The sequence below is a fragment of the Rhagoletis pomonella genome, unplaced genomic scaffold (assembly GCF_013731165.1).
Source record: "Rhagoletis pomonella isolate Grant_MI unplaced genomic scaffold, Rhpom_1.0 Rhpom_scaffold_01405, whole genome shotgun sequence".
Lineage (NCBI taxonomy): Eukaryota > Metazoa > Arthropoda > Insecta > Diptera > Tephritidae > Rhagoletis > Rhagoletis pomonella.
The window spans coordinates 22,156-45,185 of record NW_023459959.1 but is presented as its reverse complement, the minus strand read 5'-3'; the positions used below and the strand labels follow the sequence as shown (position 1 = coordinate 45,185).

The following is a 23,030-nucleotide window of genomic DNA, read 5'->3' as shown; positions in this document are numbered from 1 at the left end:
CGGAACTACAAGTTTGGTTCACCAGTTCGGGGTTTCCCTACAGGGTACGCACCCCAAGCATGCAGAGCGCCGCTCTTAGAGCGGTGACAACACACACATACATACATAGTATAAATCGCGTGCTGTGGTGTTGATCGATATTCAACATTTGAAAGCAAATTTATATGCCTGGGTGTAGCTAAGTGCGCAAAGATGCTTGCCACAAGTTGTTGATATCCGGAGACGGTCGGGTTCGAATTCCACTGCAGGCAACATGCAAATAAATTTTTTTTTTTTAGTTTTTGTCTGATTATTCTTCACGGATGCCGTTTCAGTACGAACGCGTAATTGAATTGAATATTTACCAATATATGTATCTACAGTACTTTCGTGGATGTTTATAGTAAGATCAATTACGTTTCTATTTGATTTTAATATTTTTTTTTCCCTCAGTGTATATGCAATACTGGCCAAGAAAAGGAGTTTCTATTATTGCCATACGTGCAAATTATAAATCCCGAAAATACCGGGACTGACATTCCTAGTACATACATATCGTCGTTTAAAGTACAAAACCGCGTATCGTCATTCTGCAAAACCGCGTATCTGACATTGGCTGCCAAAAATTTGATTTGCTAACACAAGCTCTTGGCTAAATCCTTATCCATTCGTCCTGAAATATACTAGCCAGAAATGCGATTGCTTTATAAAAAAAAGAACCATTTTGAAATATGAGTGTTTTTACGCTCTAGAAAATAATTTTTACAACTTCACATACGCGGTTTAAACGACGATATGTATGTATGTATGTATATACATTCAAATTTTGTTGTTTCGACAGAAATATATTTCTTTGGTTCGAGTGAAAATAAAAACAAACGAATGAAATGACGGCGAGAGAAATTTTCAAAAATGCTAGCAAACGTCAAAATTCCTAAAGTTGGCTCTCAGCCATGGTTACAATCAAAATGTATTCAACAAAGTGTGATTGAATTTGACATTGCTCTCAGAAGAACCATCCTATAAAGTCAAATTGAAACAATTTTGTATGAATTTTCAATCGATTGTTTATATTTTTTGGCATAATAGTACCTTAAAAGAGAGCCTACCTGTGTTGTCAATCACACCTTGTTTAATACACCTTGGTTACAATTGAAAAGATTCTTTCATAATCTGCGCTTGAATTGGTTATAGGGAGAAAAATTTCAAAATTGTAGTTAAAATTTTTAATACTTATACATAATTTTACTCAACGACTAATTATGTAAGTGTCGAATATTTTTGAATATTGATTAATTATGCATCGATAATTGCATTAGTCGGCCGCCGTGGTGTAATGGTAAGCAGTACGCGCTTTCACTCACTAGCACCTGGGTTCAAGCCCTGGTCAAAGCAACATCGCAAAAAATTTAGAGCGGTCGTCCCTCGACAGGCAATGCCCAACCTCCGAGTGTATTTATGCCATGAGAAACAGCTTCTCATAAAAATACAATCGCCGTTCGGAGTCGGCGTAAAACTGTAGGTCCCTACGCTTTGTGTGACAATATCAAGGCGCACGCCATAAGTTGGAGGAGAAGCTCGGCCAAACACTAACATATGTGTAAGCGCCAATCCATTATTCATTATTAATTGCATTAAATGAAAATCCTTTTTTTATTTTATGTGTCCCTTTTTTCCCTTTTAATAATTTTTGCTGCAAAATATCCCTTAAATAGGGAAATTACCCACAACCTGGCATCACTGGCTTTCCATTTGGCCTCAGTTGACACAGAAGAGAAACAACTGACGCGCTTTGTTGACCTCGGCCAAAAACCGCTTAGGCGGTTACAGCGCCGTATAAGAAGAATAAGTGAAATGCCTAGAAGAAGGTTGAAGAGTCTTTTTCCTACCCCTATTTACGGCATTATTTCGATTTCTACTAAAGCTAAGAGTTTAGGTGTGCAGTAAAATTTTATGGAAGTCTACTTGGGACCTCGAAAGCCTTGACAGCATTCTAGTAATATGAACAGATCTTCATTAACAGAGGAATCCTATGGATTTGTGCGGTGGTGGAGCGATCACGCAATCAATAGCTTGGGCAATTTACTTACCAAACTTCAAAGAACGATTGCCATGTGCTGTATGTGAGCTTTCACTAGAACACCTGGGACTTCTCTGGTGGGACTGCTAAACCTACTGTCTTCATCCACGGGGTGACCTTTAAGGCCAAGTGTAGACTTGAAAGAAATAGCTGCTAATTTGGTGCAGTACTGTAGACAGAGATCTAGACGTTAATGTCTTTTTGATGCCACAGAAAGTAAGCCATCACTGGTTTCGCGGAAGAGATACTATTGCAAAATTTTAAGTGCCGGCTTAACCTCTAGGCCCGGGCTTACATACTGTTTCTGTTTCAGGATGTGGAGTCTATATTCAACAGTATGCCATGGACTATGTGGCTGAATATTGGTGAAGAGGTAGGAGTTTAAGTGTTTGTAGTGACAGCCAAGCTGCACTTAGGATATTGGCTGACTAACTAAGTACTTCCAAGCCTGGGCGGCAATTTTGGGAGCGCGTTGATTTTTGTCAGTTTCGACAAAAAATTACTAAATCTACTTATGAAAAGATTTACGTACCTGCAATTGTCTATTTTGTTCGGCCGTGAGCCGAGTGCCGCCCGTTGGCACGGCTGCTGCACTCGAGGTAATCGAAGCATTTGGCGATGGATGATCCTGATCAGTTTTTCGCACAAACTTAAGCATATCTTGTTGATGCTGCTGCTGTTGCTGCTCCACCTGTTGCTGGCGATACTGCTGTTGTTGTTGTTGTTGATGTGAGTTGTAAAAGTATTGCGGATTCGCGACACTGCCTGTTAGTCGTGTGGGTTGCCGCTGCGAAAGTGTTTGATGCGTTTGCAAGTAGCGACCGCTGCCACCAGGTAATTTCAGTGAATCTGGTATATAGACAGGCGACAGTTGCGGTATATCCGGTGGATATTTAAGATTGAAGTGCGTTGTATCGAAATTTGACGTGGTTTGATGCTTATTGCCAACTGCGGACGGACGTTGGCCAAGCAGGGTTTCCACACTTTCAGCACCGCCGCCGCTGCTACGCAAATTACTTATGTGCTTCAATATGCCAGCCTGGTTACCTGCTGGTTGGGGTGGCGGCTGATACCGCGGCGGTATGGAGTGTGCTGGTGCCTTCAAATGATCGGCGGCCTTAAGCGCCTGCAGATTGTATGCGTTGCGCTGTTGCTGTAAGGTGACGGAATTAGTGGACAAAGGTGCGCTGGTAATTGTGCCGTCACTTTCGCTACTCAAATGCTTCGATGTCGCCGGCTGATGGTGGCGATGATGATCCTTCACGTTATTCGAGGATGTGGGATGGTGCTGCTGTGGTTGTGCGGCTTTTGTAGTACCGCTGGGAGCGATAGTTGCCTCCGCCGCGTGCTGTTGCGAGTGATGATGGTGTACGGTGGCAATGGTTTGAAGTTGGTGTGAAGGCAATGTGGAGCTGCTTGAGTATTTCGTAATTGTGTTGGCTGATGGCAATACCGAGGAATTCGTCGTCACGCTTTGCTGTTGCTGTTGCTGTTGCTGCTGCTGATGATGATGTTGCTGTTGGAGTGAGCGTTGCGTTGTGCTAGGAGCTGGGAGCGAGCGACGTGATTGTGGGGCTTGTAATTTGCTAGAAATCGCAGCAGAAAATTGCTGTTGTGTTATTTTGTCGCAGTCGTTGCTATGTGATTTCGGGTTATTAAGGGAGATGGCGTTGTTATTGTTGGTTGTGGTGGTGTTGGCACCAGCTGGCAGAGTAGACACTTCTATGTTTTTTGTTGTATTTGTACTTAAAAACTTTTCACTCAGTTTGTTTATGGTATTGTTATTTGTATTGATGTTGTTGTTGTTGTTGTTGTTGTTAGTAATACCAGACATTTTATTAGACGTCTTAGTCATTGCTTTCAAAGCAATCGTCGTTTGTTTACGTTGTAGATGGGTATTCTTGACCCCAATGCCTACCAATAGTCCTCCGCTGGTTTAGACATTTTTAAGTAATTCTGATAAAAGGAGAGAAAAATTAGATTTAGCAACATTACCACATATTAAATCCGTACTAAATTTATGAATCTGAAAATCCGAGAAATAGTCAACCAAAAATAGAAAAAATGCATGCAATTCAAATTCTCGCATTTTTGTATCAAAAATGGCATAGTACCATATATATCAATTTCGTATTTCTTTTCACACTTATTTTAGAAATCTGATTTGCCCCTTTCACTTCCTGTTTCAATAACGTCCGGACACAAATTTCGAGTACAAATACACTACCGTTAATTCAAATTAAAATTTCCATTATTTTGCTCTCACAAGTACTTTTTTAAACTTCTCATTTTCGTTGTTGGTGTTTCCGACAGGGTAAAAGTGTGATGTTACGCCGAAATGGGTTTGTCTCCAAACTAAATTTGACAAGGGATGACGGAAAATCGTTCCACATTACATCACTTCTTTAAACCTTCTAATACAACAATTTTTTAACTTATCATTTTTGCCGATAAAAAATTAAAAGAGGAAGATTAACGTATTACCTGCTTCTGAAATAAAAAAGGACACTATGGCATTTCTAATAATTATTAGTTTTAGTTTTAGTTTAATTATAATTAATCATCGACGAAAATCACATTACCTAAGATAAATGAACATAAATTAAGGACAAAAACTCGAACCAGACAGAAAGCGAAATGACGCTGAAGATGGCACAATGCCGAAACCGGTTTGTCTGCAAACCAAACTTGACAAGGGATGATGGAAATTCGTTCCAAAATAAATTAAAAGAAACTTCCGAACGTAACTTCCACAAAGCTAGGATTTGCACAAATGTGAAAGTTAGTAGGGGTATTCTCTGAGTCTTGCAAAGCCCTTGCATGGTGCACAGATTGCACGGATTGCACGGTAAAAACCGGTTTTCGTATGGGCAGCTTTGCAAACCGTGCGATCCGTGCACCGTGCAAGGGCTTTGCAAGACTCAGAGAATACCCCTAGTGTGTTTGTTCGTTACGCTTTAACTACTCAAGCGAGCATCGTGAAATTTTGCACACTGGTGTCACTTAGCCTGCCGTATATTATAGTACAGCCTTTATCTCGATTAGACAAGGGGACGTGGCACATCCCATACAAATGGGAGTTTTCATACTGCATATCCCTGGAGGTACATATTTGTGGTACCATAGATGCGCATGGATAAAAATGGACGTTAGCGGAGAGAGCAGCGTTGCACCTCACATACAGAACTAAATGTAAAAAATAAAATTCAACTTGAATTAAAGGAATTAAGTATTTGAAATATTTTATTACAATGTGGGTGTCAGACGAAAGATGTAAAGAAATCTTTTGTTTGAACATTTAAAATATTTTTTAGGGATTTAGAGAGGGTTCCCACCCATTAAAATATTAAACTTAATTTAAATTATTTATTAAGTTATGTCAACTATTAAAATATGGCTATAAATCAAAATGGTTTAGAAAGGCCAAATAACATTTGAGAGGGTTGCCAACTGTTTAAAAAATCGAATTCAACTTGAATTAAGGAAATTAGGTAATTAAAATATATATAACAATATGGGTGCCATATGGAAGAGTTATAAGAAGGTTGTAGTTTGAAAATATTTGGAGGAGTGCTGCCACCTGTTTTAAAAGTCAAATTTATTCAAATTATACAAAAGTTGAAATATACTAGAATAAGCGTGCCAAACGAAATAGCGTTAAAAAATGTTCAGTTTGAACATTTAGAACATTTTTGAGCTGTTTGAAGACGGTTGCCATCTACTTACAAATTCCTATTTAAATTATTTAATAAGTTAAATGAATTATTACAATATGGGTATCAATAGAAATGGTTTAAAAAGCAAAATTTAATTTGAATTAAGGGCATTAGGTAATTGAAATATGTATCAAATCTTAGGCGCAAGACATTTAAGAAGGGTTAATTTGATTCTCCTATGTTTTTGGTTAAGAGTAAGTTTGTTAAGTTTTATTGAAATAAATTACACCTAACGCTACACGTAGAAATTACATACGTAGGTAAAGTGGGTGAGAGAAAACTAGTAAAAAATAAAAATTTGGAAATTAAACTTTTGTTAAGTGTTTGGCCGAGGTTCTACTCCAATTTGTGTTGTTCATATTGATATTTCTACACAAATGGAAGGATGTGCGGTTTTGCGCCACCTCCGAGGGTAAGCGCGACTTTGTACAGTGGGAAATTTTCCACTAATTTTGTGCAAACATGGCTGGAAGAGTACATTTTTTCCGAATTAAATAAGTTTTTTTAAGTACTTGCAACGGATTTTACAAAACATTGTCTAACCCCGAATTAAAAAAACTATTAAAATTACTAATTAATTTATAATTAAACTAATTAAAAATATATGGCGTATATTCATAGCCGAAATATGTAAAGTGGTCTCTAAAGTTAGTTGCAACGTTTTTGACAGATATTCCATTGAAAATTATGTCAGAAAGCTGTAAATTCCTTAATGGCGACTTATATTTCACCATGAATATACCCATATATATATATATTTTTTTTTTTTAATCAGGATTATGCAATTATTTCTAAAATCTGTCCCAAGTACTGAAAAAAGTCGTTTTTGAAATACATTTGTCGCTAATTCCTCACTGTGCAGTGGGTTTGATCTTCTTACAGGCTTACACTTTTTTTGTTCAAACCAATACAAACACTGAATTCTGTTGATCTGATGAGGTTACCATAGACCATAGCCGAGAGCTTCGTCTATTTGGGAATCATCATTAACAATAGAAAATCTTTTTTGCCAACAAGTAAGCAATTGGGCAGTAAAGTCTAGCCTTGATGGACGAAAATTACACTTTATATATAAATCTTTCATTATTTAGATTTATGGTGAACCGCTGCTTTTATTTTACTTTAAAAAATTAACATTGTATCCTTTATAAATACTCTAAAAACGTGATCGGAGTTAATATATTTATCACATATTATTGTTGGTATCTAAACAAGTAAGTTTACGATATTTATTAAAATACTACATTAAAGATGATGTTTCTTTTAGTAGAAAATTTTTAAATTGTTGAGCTACAAAAAAAGGTACCACTTTGGACTTGCCATTGCCATTCGCGGTTGAGCCTTTAGCATAAATTAAAAAATTTAGCTGCGGGTATCTGCGCGTTTACTTTTATTTTAAACCAGTAACCCTTATATATAGCTTAGTTTTCGTTTTTGAAATCACCGTTACGTGGTTTTCGTCCGATTTAAAAACTTTTCAACAATGGTGCTTAACGAAGCTAAGCGCAATGTTTGCACTAAATTTGGTCTATATTAATGAAGTAGTTTTTGAGATATATACCACGCCCATTTTCCTAATATTCTATGAAAAACCAAATTTTCGCTTCGACGATTTTTATCCTATGTCATTAAGTAACCCCCCAAGTTTTAATTTTTGTTGAGATTAAATGATATTTTGAGTATTCAGTCCGTCATATTGGATACGCTATTTCGAGTTTTTAAAATCTGGCATCAAATTTGTAATTAGTTTCAACTTGGTCTTGATTTTTGGCCAGTTTTTTTTTGCTATATGAAACCCTTGTGCGACATTAGGGAAATGTATCTTCGAACTGTTCAGGTTCGTCAAGTACTTGAACTTATAAGTAGTCTATAAATATGTACTTACATATGTATATATTGCACTGTGACCTCCTCAACCAACACCTGAATTTAGACTAGAGTTATTTTTTTTTCAACATTTTATTTCCTAAATTTATTTTAATGTACATAAGTATGTATAATGCCATTTAATTCACTGTAAATATATGTGTTTAGGAATGTAAATTAATGGCCATGTAAGTGTGCTTAAGTTAAATTTTATAAAAATTGTATGTGCTTCACGCTTTGCAATTGAAATAACTATCAAAATAAACATTTAGTACCAATTTCAAACACATAAAGCCCTTACACACGAATGAATGCAAACAAATTAAGAAATAAATTTGGAATGTCGAAACGAAAATTACTACAACATTGGCGTAAATGCAAATTTCAAACCTCGCCTCAAGCGTCACTTCAGTATGATTTTATTTATTTTTTTTTTTAAATCCGATGGCTTATTAAGGGCAAAGAAGAGGAGAGAAAGAGCGAATGTAGAGCGAGTAAAATAGAAAAAATATTAACTACACACCATCTTGCGAAAGCGAAGAGTTAGTAGGTAAGATGGTTTTTATGACCCAATTAGGAAGAAAAACAGGTCTAAGTAGTCAGAAAGGGGAAATCATCGATAATTTGGTAACTATTACATACACTTTTTCAAGATACGCCATAGCAAACTTAAAATATCTGTCTTCTTCCCTTATTGATTGGCACAGCAGAAGGTTAAGCGATTTTGGCCGAATCCAGTAAAGAATGCTATCTTTTTAGCTTCTAAGGCAATTGACATCGATTGCACTTTTTTCAATATAAGCAACAACATTTCAAAAACATCCACACCAGTTATTGTAAGTTGCACTTCTTATATATACAAGTAATTTTTAAGCAAAGAACAAAACCGACTTCAATTCTCATATGAAAAAAAAAAGATCCAATGATCGGATCTCAACCAGATTAATACGGGATCACCTCTGAGACACTACCTTTCCGATCCGAAGAATTATCGGAATCGGTTGACGTGGTTCAAAGTTATGCATAAAAAAAAATATTCCGATGAACTGATAACCTCCTCCTTTTTTGGAAGTCGGTTAAAACAGCCCCGAACCAGTCTAAAAAAAATGTCAAAAATCAACGCGAATTTTTAGCCGGTTGAAACTTGAACATACAAAATGCAGACAAAATGTTCTAAAGATTCAGATTAAAAAGTTGAAATTTTGGCGAAAATTTGTTGAATTTTCCTAAACTTTGTATAAAGTTTGAAACTGTGATTTTTATGGTTTTGGTTAATAAATTTGGGGAATGAAGGGGAAGCTAAGGGGAATGAGGACACTTATGACTTTTTGTAGGACTAATGTCCATTCCCGAGAGCTCTCGCGAGTGCGAAAAAAGTTCGACCCAAGGTGCTTAAACCTTAGGCTCGCAAAGGCAGAGCAGCAGGTGTGGAGATGATTCCACCTCATCATCCTCCAAGCAGCTGGTTCAGTAAGGGTTATCAATGACGTTCAGCCTTCGGCATGATTACCAATCACACAGTGACCAGTAAGCCCTCCCACCAATAGTGAGACATGCGGTCTACCCGTGGCCAGAAGGATTTTGCAACCTTGCATTCCAGGGTCTTCGCCCAGCGCTCTTTGAGCTGACTAAACGCTCATCTGTTCCGAAGCAGACCACCCTACAGACCACAGGGGAACATCCAGACCTTCCCTATCCGGAAGTAATTCCTTGAGTGTTTCCTGTCTTACGAACTCATCGGCCATGTAGCTGCCAGTGATTTCGCTGAGACCGGAAACCCAAATAAGCTTAATAACGAAGTAATCAGATGCGGTCGATAGGGAAGTCAAACACTCCTTCACCGTTCTCGGCGCGCCGTCAGGAAACCAAGAGCCCTGATAGCTACTTGGCTGTCTGAATAAATATTCACCTCCTTAAAATGTGTTACACTAAAGAGCAACCAATCCGAAGCCTCTTTTGTCGCGGCCACCTCAGTCTGGAAAACGTTTCAGTGATCAGGTTGATGGAGAGTTCTGCGCAGAAGACACCTCCATCAACCTTTTCATTAAGCTTCGGTACATCTGTAAATAAGCTTACAGGGCGTCGATTCCGGATAGTGCGTTCCACCCGACGAGTACCCTATATAATAAAATTGGCTTGATTTTGGATTCATAAGCCAATGAACTACCTTCGTCGAGAGGTCCAGCGTTTGCCAATGGCCCCTCTACAACAGTATTGAGGCGTTCTTGACTCTTTCCTCTACGAAAGCTTCCGGGAAAGCTGTCAAAGACCAAGCCCAAGACCTTCGCCATGTAAGAGAGCCTTAGAAAAAGACCACCCGTTAAGGGAAGACGGCAATTCGGTATTTTATACCTCCTAGTAAAAAAACAAGCTCCGTTTTACCGGGATTTACACCCGCCCGCAACTATAAGTCCAGTTCTCAACTAAGCTCAGGTAACCCTGCATAAATTGAAAGTTTCCGGAAATTTTCCTTTTGTTATCAATACTATATCATCAGCATAGGCAACCACCCGACAGTCACTTCTTTCCAAAGCCACTAACAGATCATTGATGGCAACGACCCAAAGCAACGGCGACAGAACTCCACCGGGGTACATCTCCGCTCACACATCTTTGGATTGAAGTGCAGCCCCACTCTGCCCCGACAGTTCTGTTGCAAAGCAGGCGGTAAATAAACCAGACAAGGCCGGCTCCGACCTCTAGCTTATTTAGGGCGTTAACTACAGCCTCTGGCAAAACATTATTAAAAGCCCCCCTCGATATCAAAATTCTCTCCCTTGCAGTAAGCATGCCCTTGCAGTGAGCATGCTGAGAAGTCCCGCCATGGGAATGAACACCACTCTGACTACCCTCCAAAGCCCCGGAACATGACCCGTAGCCAAACAGCCCTTGAAAATAGACACCAAACAGCTGCACGACACTTACGGAGACTTCTGCAGTTGGGTTGGTATTATGTCGTCTAGGCCCGTGGCCTTAAAGGAAAAATAATAAAAAATAATTTAGCCTGACATTACGAATGTTAAAAAAAATCACGTGATCATTTGTTTGAGTCACTGTACATGAGGATGCCTCAGCAAAAAGTTGCGGTTTTTCCACCTGAATTATAAAATTGAATATACATATACTAAGAGATTCGCCAAAACATTTCGGTAGAGTACTAAGGTTTATGTGAGCTGGACCGATTTGAAAATAAATACAAAAATCTCATTATTTTGATTCTGTTGTAAAAATCAAAAAAAAAATGTATGCAGACCTTTTAAGTCTAAACTCTTCTATAATTTGAGGAGATTTTTTGGAAAAATATTTTTAAAACAAAATTTTTTTGAAGGTATTTCTTATTGCTTTTCCGAAATATTTCAGCGGAAGCCTTAAAAGATATTACCTTTTATAATTCCCAAGGAAACAGTACCGATGTTTTTTTGTATGGAAAATGACTCACCCTAATGCACATATATATGTAGATCGAAATTTCTTCTGGGCATATCTAGCCGAACCATACACACATATCGAGCCCTAAACGCCTAAAATCTTTTAAACGGGATCGTAACAATGAGATTTTTGATGCTCTTTTTTTACTTCTACTTTCTACTGAGATCCCATAAGTCTAAACCAGAATGGTTTTGGTTCAGTTACTCAAGTTTTTCGCAGATCAATCTTTGAAAAAAGTTAAAAAACAGCATCAAAAATCTCATTATATCGATTCGGTAAAAATTTTTTTATATTTTTTTTTACATATTTTTATGCAATTTTTTAAGCTTAAACCGTTTTGTAATTTGAGGGGATTTTTTCAAAAAACATATTTAAGAAATTAATTTAATTCATAAAAAAAATCAATTTTTGGAGGTATTTTCAAATCTTAATATTGTTGTGAAATATTTTGGTGAAAGTCTTAAAAGTTATTTGTTTTTGTTATTTTTTTTTTTTTGTTTTGTTTTCTTAAGTCTTAAAGTATAATTGATTTTATAATTGCAACGGACAGTACCGATTTTTTGTTTGTTTGGGGAGTGATGTTATCTAATGTACATATATACACATGTCAGTATGTATAGTAGCTACATACATATATATATATATATATGAGTCTTCGTAAATTATACATACTTATGTACCTACATATTACTATCAAAAGGAAAAGTGTTACACTTCAGTGAACGTCTACTGAAGTTGTCGTGCAACTTTAAGGCGGCATGTATGTACTTACATATGTACATATATACTTTTACATCGTATATGAAATGTCATTAGATTTTCGTCGCCGATAAAAGCATTTCAGCTTTCAGATTTACCGCCAAGTTGGTGCAGTAACATACATATGTACATTAGGGTAGTCCATAAAAAAATCAAGTAAACGATTTGGCTTCAGTTTCACCCCTCAATTGGTAATACCACTGTCCCAGGTATCACATTATAAATTTTGGTCCCGATTGGGGACGGTTAAGGCGTGTCGCACAGGGGGTAAAGTACAGATTCCTCCATAGAGACTCAAAAACTTTAAGTTATTTTTATTCATCTAATACGAAAAATCGATACCACCATAGTCGAAGATATCACTTATAAATTTTGGTCCCGATTGGAGTCGGTTAAGGCGTGTCGTAAAGGGGTCAAAGGCCAGATTACTCTAAGACTTGACTCTAGAGACTTGACTATAGTAGCATCGACGTAGGAGTTGGGGCTTAGGAAATCTGATGTAAAGGTTTGCTTCCTACATTTAAGAATCACCCTAACGTACATATGTATATGTATAAAAACCTATACAACGACGTATGCGGCTACACGCTCAAAGCCAGTAACAAAATAATAGAAATCTTGTCAATGGATCTAATTTCGTATAGTATAACTCGCATTAAAAAAGAAGCACTGATAATATATTTTCTCTGCCGATTGCAGCGGCTTCTTCGATGTGAGAGCACTAACAATTTAAGGTGATTTGGAAAGTAGCATTGAGTTTTCGTTTGTTTTATTAAACTTTTTTTAAAATGATACACATTCATACGTATTAAACTTCTTTTCGTTAGTTGCACTGTACATTTTTATTAACATTTACATAATATGTTGAATCTGGTTAAAATTTGAATGAAAGATTTGATAGACTTGTTTTGTTTTAGGCATACATATGTTTGTATGTAAGTAGATACATATTTATACACACGCTATGAGCCGTTTGAAGGGCAGTTAATTTTTAAAACCTACTTGAGAAAATGGCACTATGACAATTTGCACCTTATCTAAACTTAGTATGTTTCGTTGGGCAATTGACATTTATATGTACATACATACATATGTATGTACAAATGTTGGTGTACTCATATACTATATCTTGCTATTGTATGTATGCTTTTTTGCAACTTCACAATTTTTTATTTATTTTTTTTTAAATCCTTTAGTTTGCATCAGCATGCATTTAGAAACTACATAGTAGGGCTATTCGCGATCCGGTGCAAATGGCCTAGCATCATTGCATTGCAAATTTGTATTGCAAATAATTTGCAATACACAAACAAAATACACGCATTTGCATTTGTCATGGCTTGACAAATTTGCAATACCTAAAATCCATAGCATAAAAATGCTATGCATTGCATTCATAAACAAAACCAAAGCTGATGCACAAAAATTGTTTTGCAAAAGCTTTACCATGACAGTTTAATAAAGGTCGCTCACAATCCATGGCATATTTCTGCAATTGCATAAATTTGTCAGCTCTTATGCACCGAATCGCGAATAGCCCTAGTATGTTAGAAATGATTACTTTCCACTGTCACCAATAGCTATTACTATCTACTTTTTCACTTCACTTGCTTTTAGTTACACAAAATACAGATTTTCTTTGGCAGATGCTTGACATCGTTTACCTACTAAATACATCCATAAGTGTTTTACTTACATGTACATACATTTGTAGTAATGAAGAAGTATCTGCCACATAGAACGCACTAACATAGGCGTAGAGTTTCCAGATCTCTCTCTCTCTCTCTCTGGTTCCAACTCACGCACGATCGGCGACTTTGCAACTAAGAAATTTGTATTAGGGGTATTCTCTGAGTCTTGCAAAGCCCTTGCACGGTGCACGGATTGCACGGTTTGCAAAGCTGTCCCATACGAAAACCGGTTTTTACCGTGCAATCCGTGCAATCTGTGCACCATGCAAGGGCTTTGCAAGACTCAGAGAATACCCCTATTGTGACAATCTAATTTCCCACACTCACAGATGCACGCATACGCATACACCTAGCGACTTAGTGAAATGTAAAATACATACGAAGATGTTTTTATTTTTATTTATTTATTTTTTTCCGCTCTCACTCTCTCAATTTTAATATTGCTTCCGGTTTTGGTTTTCTGCTATGTCTACGCAAACAAACAAAGCCATTCGTTGGTATATCAAAATATGTCTTTAATCCTTCAATAAACTGAAACTTTTATGCAAACTAACTTCTTCAATGTTAAGTAAAATATTTTTTTTTAGTATTTTACTATTAAATTTTCACTTTACACTTAAAGTTTTCACTGAAAATATCTGCAAAGATCAATCACTTGAGCGCTCAGAGCAAGCCAACAAATTGAATGCGAGCAAATACATTTTTACCCTGCCATGCTGCCAGCTTGTTTGTAAATACGAGTCGAGTACTTTTTCTCACCTGTTTTAAGCACAAAAGGAAATATTCTAAAATTATCAAGAAAAAGCTTACTCTTATAGAGAGCGTCTTCTATGTATGGCTTCAAATCATTTTTATTTTTTTTCCCTGGCAGTATATTCTCGCCCACACTTTAGTTATTCCTATAGTACAGAGTATCTATGTACTTTAATATTTAGTTATCTCAGCGACACACCACACTGGAAAGCAAATCGACATACGTTTCAGATACATTCCTATGTGGAGTGTGACCAGATATATGAATAAATTAATGTTTTCATTTGAGAAAAAATAAGCTCTACATTTGATATCAATGATATACTTTTTATGTACAATTTTTAAAGTTTTCAACAAAGTATATCGTTAGCTTAGAGTGAAAAGTTGCTAAGTCACAATTTAAAAATTGTAGAGGAGAGGAAAATACTTTTTGTAAGCATTTTCTTCAAGTAGTTTGCAAAAATTTGAATACAACATTTTGCCTGTTTAAAGCAAAGCAAAATTCCATACGAATCAGAGGGTTTCGATCTTTATTAAAAGATTTCGACCTATTTTAGCCTTATTGCATTTTCCAAACTTTTCTGGACCTTCACGTTTTTCGAATCGACTCATTCTTAATCTCTCTAGCCTCCTGCATTAAAATACATATGAGTTTTCATAAAAAGTGGACTTAGCCACTTTTCCCTCTAAGCTAGCGATATGTTAATACGGGAATATTCACACGCAAATTAATTAGAGATTGAAGTAGGAGTTATCAATATGTACATTAAAGTGGTCCAAGTTTTGTATAGGTGAAAAAATGTCATCGTAGAAAACGCCAAGGCTCTCGCCTGGTTGTTTCCTTTCCTTTGTTTTTACGGCCGGTTGTTCAATGTCTGATTATCATTACCTCATCGTTATCGACGATTTCGACATCATGCGTATAACATGTGATCGATAAAGCAGTCGTTGTATTTTATTTTAATATGAATATTTGATGAGCATCGTCTAAATTTAGTACTTAGAAACGTAAAGTTTGGTGCCAGAACCTCTTTCGAGAAGAAGAAATATTTTTGAAGATGTCGCAAACCCTAATGCCAAGGTATTTGTGTGAAACTGTAGTTTACTAAATTTGTGTAAAAACATCCGGTCGCCCACCAGAAATCGCGCGGAAGACTACTAAACGTTTTACTTGTAAAAAAATCGTGGAGATGCTCTTAACCTCGTTGGCCCCTATTCTAGGACCTTCTTCCTAGAAACACAAAGCCACATATTTTACGATTGACAGTTATAACTTCAAAGCTGTAAAGGACTTTGTGTACATACTTTAAACCAACAAAAACTATACCCATAACAATGAAGATCAAACGATCAAGCAACATTTGCTTTTTAGGTATCAGGCACCGGCGAACATTTTCCAATGAATGAATTATTCTATGAGTGATCTTATGTCCTGTTCGAGTTAACTACTAGTATTGAAATATTAAAATAGTAATAGTAATATTGGTAATGGTAATGGTACCTACTGGGTGAAATGGGGTATAGTCGCTCTTCTGGGTATGCTATTTATAACAACACCGGCGCAAAAAGAAAGTGGGCGGTGTATTCAATCTACCGACATGTATTTCGATCTGCTGAATCTGAGGTCCGTTTGACTCGTACACCTGCCAAATTTCGAGTTAATTGCGAAAATTGCAAATTGTTTGGCATTTTTATTGTTTTTCGTTTCGCATCATCGAAGCGCTAACCACTTAGCACATCGATGATGCGGGATCGATGTCTGCTGAAGTCTAGAAAAAGAAGTCTGATGAGGAGATGTGGTGATCTCCGAAATGGCAGCTATAACTTCTACCACTTAGACCTTTTTGTCTTTTCCATTTGGTACAAAGCTGAATAACACCGTTAACATTAATATGCCATAACAAAACTTACAAATAATTTGTTTAATTAATGCTTAAAGAACAGGGGAAAATTGCAAGGCATACCAAAAAATTTTGATCGAAAATTTCCAATTTTGAGTATGCAGTTTTGTAGCCCATTAAATTATAGTATGATAAAGTGCAAGTTTTGTTGATTTTTGAGAATTTTGTTTGCCGAGGCTGTTGCGAATTTTCTTTCATATAACGCATGAACACTAACAAAATCATCAAAATGTCATCGAAAGCCAATTTAGTTATTCCGCAAAAAAATAAAAAATTCTAGTTCGTTGCTTAAGTCTTTTGTTTTTGCTCAGCGTGTGTAAAATCGGAAGAAATTGCGATGAAAATTTCTTACGTTTTCTCCGAGTTCTGTATAAAAAAAGGAATTGTGGTTTTTGCAGTGAGATGAACTATATCGTCAATGTTTTTGCAAAACCGGCATCGCCCAATTGCAAAACCGCCTATCTTACGGCACTCGAATTATACAGGAGAGCGAAAAAAAGATTTTTCTTTGAAGACGTTGCCTTGATAGGCGCTATTTTCTCTAGCAATTATTTTACAAATATGTTGTTTTAATCACGATTTTGAAATTTTTATGCATAAATATCGATGCGGAGTTTAGGGTTACCAAATCTCACTTTTGCCACAACGGCGATTTAGGCGGTTTTGCAACTGGTGGATGGACGGTTTTGCAAAAACATCGACGATATTTAAAAAAAAAGATATAATCTCGTCAAAACATCAGGGTATGTATATGTAGCTGCAGCTGTAGCTGAGCGGTTAGGGGTACGCATTACAATTCCGTAGGAACTGGTTCGAAAGGTTTCTTCTAACATCAGCGTACTGCCATAGTTGTTGAAACCGAAACTCTTTCTGTTGCAAGAAAAAAGCAGTGGTGTCAACAATGTTGCCAGATCTCAAACAGTTTTAACTGTAAAATACAGCCTTTTAGGCAACTGTTTCTTAAAATACGTTCTATTAAAAATTACAGTTTTTTTCGAAATTTAAATTTGAATAAATAAAATAAAACTTCTATTACGGTTTTGTTTGGAAGTAATTTTTAAGATAAATAATAAAATGATAGTTTAAAAAACTAAAACCTCGCTATTATAATTTCCATTCGTACTGTCATCAGGTACATATGTAACTTGAGAATAGAAATCGCTGCATCTTTTAGGTGCATCAATATTACGTACTTACATCCCGAGCTAATAAAAGGGGGGTAAAATAGGGCATGAAGGAGCGGCATTTATTCTCTTGAACCATATGGCGCCAGCTGTCCTTTTTATTCTAATCGACACAACGAATGCGGAAAGAATATTTTGCTGAATCAATTTAAATAAAATATGAAGTAAAGTAGAAATTCCTGTAATCTCTGATATTTTAAGAACTAAAGAAAATGTTTCTGGTTGTACTAAATTTAAGGAAAAATTATGAACCCGAAATGTAATTTAAATATTTCAGCTGTTTATATTTTTTTATTTTAAATGTATTAAAAGTTATTGTTTTTTTATCTATACTAATTATATAAAGAGAAGTCCGATTTTCATGAAATTTTGTATACAAATAGCTTTTGGTAACCACCATGTTTTAGGCTAAAAAAATTTTACTTTCTATCGGGTAGGTGGACCAGGGACCGGTCTATTCGAAAAAATCTTATTATAGTCCGATTTGCTTAAAATTTAGTACGTAAGTAGCATTTTAGCATATATTAGCATATATGACCCATTTTTTCCGGGAAGTGGTCCAGGGACCGATCTATTCGAAAAAATCGAATTTACGGTCCGATTTGCCTAAAATTCGGTGCGCAGGTAGCTTTTTAGCATGTATTAGCACATGTGATCAATTTTTTCCGAGAAGTGGACCAGGGACCGATCTATTCCAAAAAATCGCATTTATGGTCCGATTTGCTTAAAATTCGGCACGTAGGTAGCTTTTTGCCTGGATAAGCTTATAGATTCGTGTTTTCCAATTTTCATGCAATTTCGAATATAAATAGCTTTAAGTAACGACCATATCAAGGGGCGAATTCGTCACTAGGCAAGATTTTTTTGCGCCAATCAGAAACAACGGATACTGTCAAAATATAATTATAATATATATATATATCTCAACTAATATATGTATATTTAGAAAGCCGTTTGTTAGTTTTCGCAAGGCTCGAGAGCGTCTGAACCGATTTTTTTGAAACTGCCACCTGCCACGTGTCCCAAGGATGGTTTTAGGCTTGAAAAAATCTATATGTAAAGGGGGCGTGGCACTTCCCATACAAACCGAATTTCTCATGCTACATATCTCTGAAAGTGTGCATGGTAGAGTTTTGGAAATTGGTATGGAGATATACGAAATCAATCGCATACCCTTGGAGAAAAATTTTAGCTATTGTAAAAAGAGGTGTGACATCTCCCATACAAACCGAATTTTTCATACTGCTTATCTCTGGAAATTTTTTGATAGAGTTCTAGAATTTTGTATGGAGATGTACGACATAAATCGCATACTCTTGGAGAAAAATTGGAACTATTGGAAAAGGGGGCGTGGCATCTTCCATACAAACCGAATTTTTCATACTGCCTATCTTTGGAAGTGTTCATGGTAGAGTTCTGGAACTTGGTATGGAGATATACGAAATCAATCGCATACTCATGAAGAAAGAGGGCAGCTCTTGGAAAGGGGGGCGTGGCACCTCCCATATAAATCGAATTTTTATACTGCATATCTCTGAAAGTATTCATGGTACAGTACTGGAACTTCGTATGGAGATATGTATATAGTTGAAATCAAGCCCATACTCATGGAGAAAATTTGGGCTATTTGAAAAGGGGTGTGAGGCCTACAAACGTACCGACCTTTAGCTATCTTTGAATGATTTTTTTTATTCTTCTGTAGGTGTGTTTGTGAGTGATCTCCTCCTAAAAATGGTTGTACGGATTTTAACGAAACTTTTTGTGTATTTGAGTGGGTCTCTGGATGGTTTAGTTTCACAATTTAATCCGACAGTTGGCGCTGTAGTTGAGTTATTACTAAAAATCTTATTTATCATCCGATTTGGCTAATATTTTAAATATGTATGCAATACTATTGCAAAAACGTGCTGCCAAGTGGTGCTGAACTCGAGCTATTACTCAAAATAGCCAAGTGAGAAAAGGGGCCGTGAAGGACAGATTAAATCGACCTGTTGCACCATTGAGTATATCGAACGCTCCTGCGTTGCAATTGGCCCAATGGATGTGATTTTCCAATATTATTATGCGTTCAAACTTTTAAGGTATTTCGTCTGAAATAAGTATATGTATATTGCATTTCTGTAGAACAATGATTCGCACCCATTTTGAAATTGCCACCTACTATACTGTAAAGCTTCTAGGACATTCACTATAGAACCGGGTCATTGTTGCCGCCAGGGAGTGAAGAGGAAAAAATTTAATTCGCTTTGCGAATAACCGTGCTATAAAATGCCGCACAACTGGAGAATTTCAAGAACGGATATAACACTTTCCTTAGGTTATTTAAAGCGGCAAATGACCACCAAACCTTAATCTTAACAGAAAAATGTGCCAATGAAAATCGTAAACGTGAATTGTTAATGAAAATGTTGGACCAAAAAATTTCAATAAAATATATCAAAATTTTGGGCGGGACGAAGGACGCCGGGTCTGCTAGTGTTTAATAAAATTATAACCGTTAATTTTTTAAAAGCTCTCGTTTTTGAATATTACAGTTTTTTTCAACAGATTAAAAGGACCTTATAAAAAAGTGAGCTGACGTCATAAGTCTAAGTTAAACCTAAAGCTCACTTTTTATACTAATTATCCAAATCAGTCTATTCAAACAATGAATGATTAAAAAATAAAATCATTTGTAAATATTTCATGCAGTTATATTTAGCAAATTCAGATTGGGGTTAAGCTCCTTTTTATGTTAATATGATTGTTATTTTACTTATATATACATACATATGTATGCATACATAGATATGTATGTACATATGTGCTTATAATCTTGGTTAATTTTTATTAAAGATCTGCTCATATTCCTCCATACATATGCATACGTATAGTATAATAAGCTATCAATTAGCCAAGAGCAAATATGTAAGTGTTTTGCTCAATTGTTATTAAGATGAACTTGGAATTTTTTTACTAATTAATTCTTGGATAGAAATGAAAAAAATTTACTGAACTTCTCTTGTATAAACGGTTAATTTGCGCAATGAATAATTGGAATTCAACTTTGCAACAAATTCATCAGCTATAAATTTAAATAAAAATTCGAGATTATTTGTATGCAAAGAGATAAATAAGATTCGTGTGTGTGTGGGTGTGAAGGCGTGTACTACAGTTTTATATAACAATTGATTATAAATAAAAGATTTATTTATAAATGAATCGCATATGTATAAACCTACACATGTATGTAGATATATTCATGTACGCGCGAGTACATGTACGAATACACTGGTGATCATTAGAATCGCTCTAGTCGCTTTGAGTGCGACGTTCTTCCACTAAGCGATTGTTATGTCAAGTGTAAATTACCCCTAAAAAATGTGTGTGACCGATTTTTAAGAAATTTTGAGTTACTGAAATGACGTCAAAATTTTCAAAATTTTTTTGGTTTGTCTTTTTTAATTTTTATGATTTGGTAGTTTTTTATCTTTATATATTTTTTATATATTTGTCATAATTACTAGTATTTTGGACGCTAAATAGCCTAGTGACACAAATACCAGAAGTGATCGAAAATTGTCGCTACTTGTTACAAATTTAAATTTAAGGTACACATAGATTCGTACATCCACGGTCTGAAGCGGTCAATTGCACAAGTTCGCCATCTTGTTTGCACGAGTGTGTGTCATAAATCATACGACACGACCAAGTCATCGGACCCGGCATTCTTTAAGTGCTGGTTATACTTACATTATGCTGCAGCGCATAACATGAGTACTGTCACATATCGAATCGGTTTAATGAGTTTTGCATACAAGCGATTATCCGACGCAACGCATTCTTCAGTTATATCTGCCTAACTATATCCTGGAGTACTGGAGCATACTAACTGATTACACTGAACAGCTGATTCTGGCAGATTATGCGCTCTACTATGCGGAGCTTGTCTATACCCTGCACTTGCAATGTAAGTATAACCAGCCTTAGTGTTTTTGAAGACATCAACTAGTCGACAGGAGATTCTTTCCCATAAAGGGTATTGAAATTCCAAGAGAATACTATCAAATCATAAACAGAGATTTCATTCCATGTTTCGTTAAAATATTGCTAGCGATAATTTGTGGTTTATGGTATGTTCAAAGATTACTCATTAAAGAAAAGCTCTTAAATTTGGTGCCAAAAAGTATTTGGGGAATGTACATACTATTACACTCGCGAACCGCAAAAATAAAATTTAAGTGATTTAGGATTTTTTTCCATTTAGGTAGCAAGTTACACGCAGTCGTATACAGCCCTAGTACCTAACTTATTTAATTACAATTAGTATTTTTGCACTTTTTTCCATATAAACATGAGTTTCTTTCGGAAACAAATGTGCAAGACCGTTCACAAAAAAAAAAAAAATATTAAAAAAAAGGGAACACCAGTTTTTATAAATTGCAATTTTTATATTAAAAACAAACCGCAAAAGAGCGAGGTAAAAAAAGATAAAATAAACAACGCGAATTCATAGCTACTTCAAACGAGCACTTTGTTATATTAAAATTTCACGGGTTTTAAAACTGCTTACTAAAATTTTTTGGAAAATTTCACATACGTGCATATCGTGCTGGTGGCTAGAAAAACGCAAGCGATTTTTTTTTATTCTATTTGATGCAGAATGGCATCTAGAACCCAGATTATAGGAGCATTTTTCCACCAAAAAGAAAATTTTCAAAAATATGTTTACATGGATGGTACGATGTTAATGACCGAGAGTGTAGGAATGAATACATATGTACGTGTGCACACGTTTGTGTACGGGAGCGCATGCAAATTATAATAGAGGAATTAATAAACTTTCCGGTGGTCATTTAAATAAATTTGCAACAACTTAAAGGGGGCACTCATTCAATAATCGATTTGACATGCTTAGGCGTTAACGTTCCAAGATTCTTAATTTTTCTCTATTGCGAGTCTTTATTTTTATTAACTAAGATATGTATTTTCTTTATATTAAAATCGACGTCCTTTCTTCCACATGTCACAGCAGATTAGTTTTTCACTTGAAGTAGCAGTCAATAGGAAGACCATATAGACATAGTACATACCGGGGATTGGAATGTACTATTTTCCGCCCTTTGAATGCTATAGGGCTTTTAGATCCAATCACCAATTTTTCGGGTATTTATAATTTAGACAAGACTACTCTACTCGTTTTTATTGCAAAATGCAACTTTCACGGACAGTTACATAAATACATATCGTCGTTATGCATGATGCAATAATAAGAGGTGATATATGTAGGTATGTACGTAGTGACAGCTCGTTTCGACGCTTCCTTAGTTCAAGCTATTTTGCCTAAAAATATCTATCACAATTAGCAATAAGAAAAAATGTATTAATTGGTATACACTTCGCTTATAGTTAGACGGTACATATTTTTAAGCGTATTTTTTAGGATAAAAATCCGAGCTCTAGTGGTTAATAAGAAAGGCCTTAATTGCCCATTTTTTGGATGAATGCTTTTACATTTTTCACACAACATTTATTAAATAGTGATACCGTGTGATGGGTAAAGCTGCAACGAATATGAAAATTCGAGCACATATGCACCCAAAAAAAAAACTTCTCTTAATTGAAGAAAAACAGCAATCAAAATGAAGAAAAATGGGAACGAAACAGCACTAAAGAAGTTTTATCCTCTTTTC

At 35.8% G+C, this 23,030-nt stretch overlaps 1 protein-coding gene across 5 annotated transcripts; it reads right to left on the bottom strand.

Moving 5' to 3' along the window:
- Positions 1-2,552: 2,552 nt before the first annotated feature.
- LOC118752336 (myb-like protein Q) lies at positions 2,553-13,662 on the bottom strand. 5 transcript variants are annotated; one of them, XM_036487205.1, is made up of 2 exons: positions 13,526-13,662; positions 2,553-4,015 (listed from the first exon to the last, which is right to left on the bottom strand). In XM_036487205.1, the coding sequence occupies exon 2, from the start codon at positions 3,912-3,914 to the stop codon at positions 2,568-2,570; it is 1,347 nt and encodes a 448-aa protein (XP_036343098.1). In that variant the 5' UTR covers positions 3,915-4,015; positions 13,526-13,662; the 3' UTR covers positions 2,553-2,567. The 5 variants fall into 5 exon arrangements, with proteins under 5 accessions (XP_036343098.1, XP_036343100.1, XP_036343099.1 ...); XM_036487207.1 differs by having other exon boundaries at positions 13,536-13,662; XM_036487206.1 differs by lacking the exon at positions 13,526-13,662 and adding an exon at positions 13,391-13,497.
- Positions 13,663-23,030: the final 9,368 nt, after the last annotated feature.